Genomic DNA, 2,459 nt, shown 5'->3' on the forward strand with positions numbered 1-2,459 from the left:
AAATAGAAATGTGACACGTGTGTAGAGTAAAACACAAGATAAAAGAATAACAACGAAGAGAAAGATGATTTAACATGTTGGTCCTTGAGAGGAGGAAGAACAATAGGCATCAAATATTATTCACTGTGGGCTCCTGATGTAAACCTCCCACAAGCTCAAAAAAATTTTCCCGCAATTGTATCGAAATGTATTATACTCTAACATTGTTAAAAAGTTGACTAATTTCCCTCTTGGATTAGAATTTCAGGGTGATAATCTTATGCATCAGTCAGGAATGTTCCTGTCGGGTTTGGAGACCAGTTCGACGACAGCATCATTCGCGTTAATGGAATTAGCGAAGCATGAGCAATGCCAGAAACAGGCAAGGAGCGATATTCTGAGGGCTATTTCTGAGCACGGTTGGAGCTATGAAGCTATGGACGATATGAAATATTTGGATCAATGTATAGCAGAAACTTTGCGATTGCATCCTTCAGTGTCTACCCTTGATAGGATATCGAAGGATGAATATAGAGTAAGGATTACAATTACCAGTCCTACAGTCAGACGAGGTGGGATCGATTTCGGAGGATTGAGAGAACAAGAAATGATGAAAAGAAATTCATTGATTAAGGCCCGGATGGAGTATCTCGGAAAGATATTTTACTCCAAAATTGGGATTCCTAATTACTCCGCCAATTAATTGTTTTTTTCGATAATTGTTAGCTAGCGTTCTAGTCGTTGATAACCGCTAGAACGCTAGCTAACAATTATTGAAAAAAACGATTAATTGCCAAAGTAATTAGAAATCCCAATTTTGGAGTAAATTACCGGTCCTTAAGGCCCGGATGGATTGTCTGAAAAGATAATTTACTTAAAAATTGGGACTTCTAATTACTCCGTCAATTAATCGTTTTTTCCGATAATTGTCAGCTAGCGGCCTAGTTGTTAACAACCGCTAGAACGCTAGCTAACAATTATTGAAAAAAAAACGATTAATTGCCAAAGTAATTAGGAATCCGAATTTCGAAGTAAATTATCTTTTCTAGATAATCCACCCGAGCCTTAACGTTGTGTATCGCGATAGTCTCTGCAAAAAGTTTATCCGCTGTGAAACGAACCAGTTTAGAACACACTCTTTTCACGGTATATAGTCGGACTTGATTAATTGCATTGTGCATGGATAGCTGAAGCATGGCTATATATTTTCCATATTAACTATTTTCAATTATATAAATTTATGGATTTTCGATAATTACATCGCGTAAGTCAAATGGTCAATCGATTTGATTTTTTTTCTGTATTCCCTCCCATGATGCATATTCCATGTTTTTTTTTTATTTCGAAAACTGTCGAGCCGTCGATATTTCAAAAATTTGAATCGGTTAAACTCTATTTAAACACGTGTAAAATCACTTGAATTTAAAAATATCTCAAGCTGAATAAGGTTAATCGCAGAATATTTTCTCTGATAATTGCCGGTCTTAGTGTCGGTTTTGTTGTACAGGACGAGAATTTATTTCAAAGAATTTAAGGTGACCAGATCCTTAATCAGGTGACGGAGACCCATCCAATCAAATATAAAACACCCAGAATGGTTTGGTGAACCTGAACTAGACATTTACCTTTTCTTATTATTTGGAAAGATCTTTTAGAATGGTTTCGCGTGGCGTACAATAAACAATGCTGCCATTCAAATACAAATTGAAGGTAGAAACTACGAATATGAAAATGCATCAATTTTTTGCAGGTACCAGGAAGTGACATTATTCTAGAAAGTGGAACGCCCATTTATATATCATTGTATGGACTCCAGAAAGACCCCAGATTTTTTGAAGATCCAGAAATGTATAATCCCGAACGTTTTCGAAAAGGCGAGCAAATTTCTGATGCTTATCTACCATTCGGTCTTGGACCGAGGATGTGCATTGGTAAGACACTCTTCTAAATGCCCAAATAATATAATAATCTGGGCATTCATAATACTTTTTGACTCATTTTTCATCACTTTCACTCAAAAAAATCAAATGAATGAATAAATGTAGCCATTATTTATCGATTTTCATTGATCGAAATTCTCAGGGCTGAAACTGGGAATGTTACACGCAAAAATGGTGCTATCTCTGTTCCTGAAAGACTACGAAATTTATCAGAGTCCAAAGAACAAATGTTATTTAGATCCACGATCCACGTTCACAACCGCTGCTAATGGAATCATCTTGCACCTCAAAAAAATCCAGACATAATGCATCAGCCATCATTTCACGGGATTTCATTTATAAAGCTAACATGTATGTTATTAAGTCTAATCAGTCTAATGTCGATAAAAAAATTAATATTAAACATTTTATTTATAATTTTTATTTCCTCTTTGCTATTGTCGACCACATATTCGATGAATTTGTACATGAGAATTAAATGCATATGTATTTGCGAGGATAACAAAGGTTTTTATGGATTTTATTTAAAGAATTGGGGGA

General features: G+C 35.2%; 2 protein-coding genes across 2 annotated transcripts in view; one reads left to right on the top strand and one right to left on the bottom strand.

Moving 5' to 3' along the window:
- Positions 1-239: 239 nt before the first annotated feature.
- Positions 240-2,225, top strand: LOC105265863 (probable cytochrome P450 6d5; the record flags this gene model as incomplete). Its single annotated transcript, XM_011303634.1, has 3 exons — positions 240-514; positions 1,730-1,910; positions 2,062-2,225. Coding segments are annotated over 3 exons (620 nt in total), but the record flags the coding sequence as incomplete, so codon positions are not given.
- Positions 2,226-2,349: 124 nt separating this feature from the next.
- Positions 2,350-2,459, bottom strand: part of Fdh (alcohol dehydrogenase class-3 Fdh) — a gene marked incomplete in the record, with an annotated part of 4,236 nt that continues 4,126 nt past the window's right edge. The window contains 1 exon segment of the mRNA XM_011303447.1: positions 2,350-2,459.

This window comes from Fopius arisanus, unplaced genomic scaffold (genome assembly GCF_000806365.1).
Source record: "Fopius arisanus strain USDA-PBARC FA_bdor unplaced genomic scaffold, ASM80636v1 scaffold00032, whole genome shotgun sequence".
NCBI lineage: Eukaryota > Metazoa > Arthropoda > Insecta > Hymenoptera > Braconidae > Fopius > Fopius arisanus.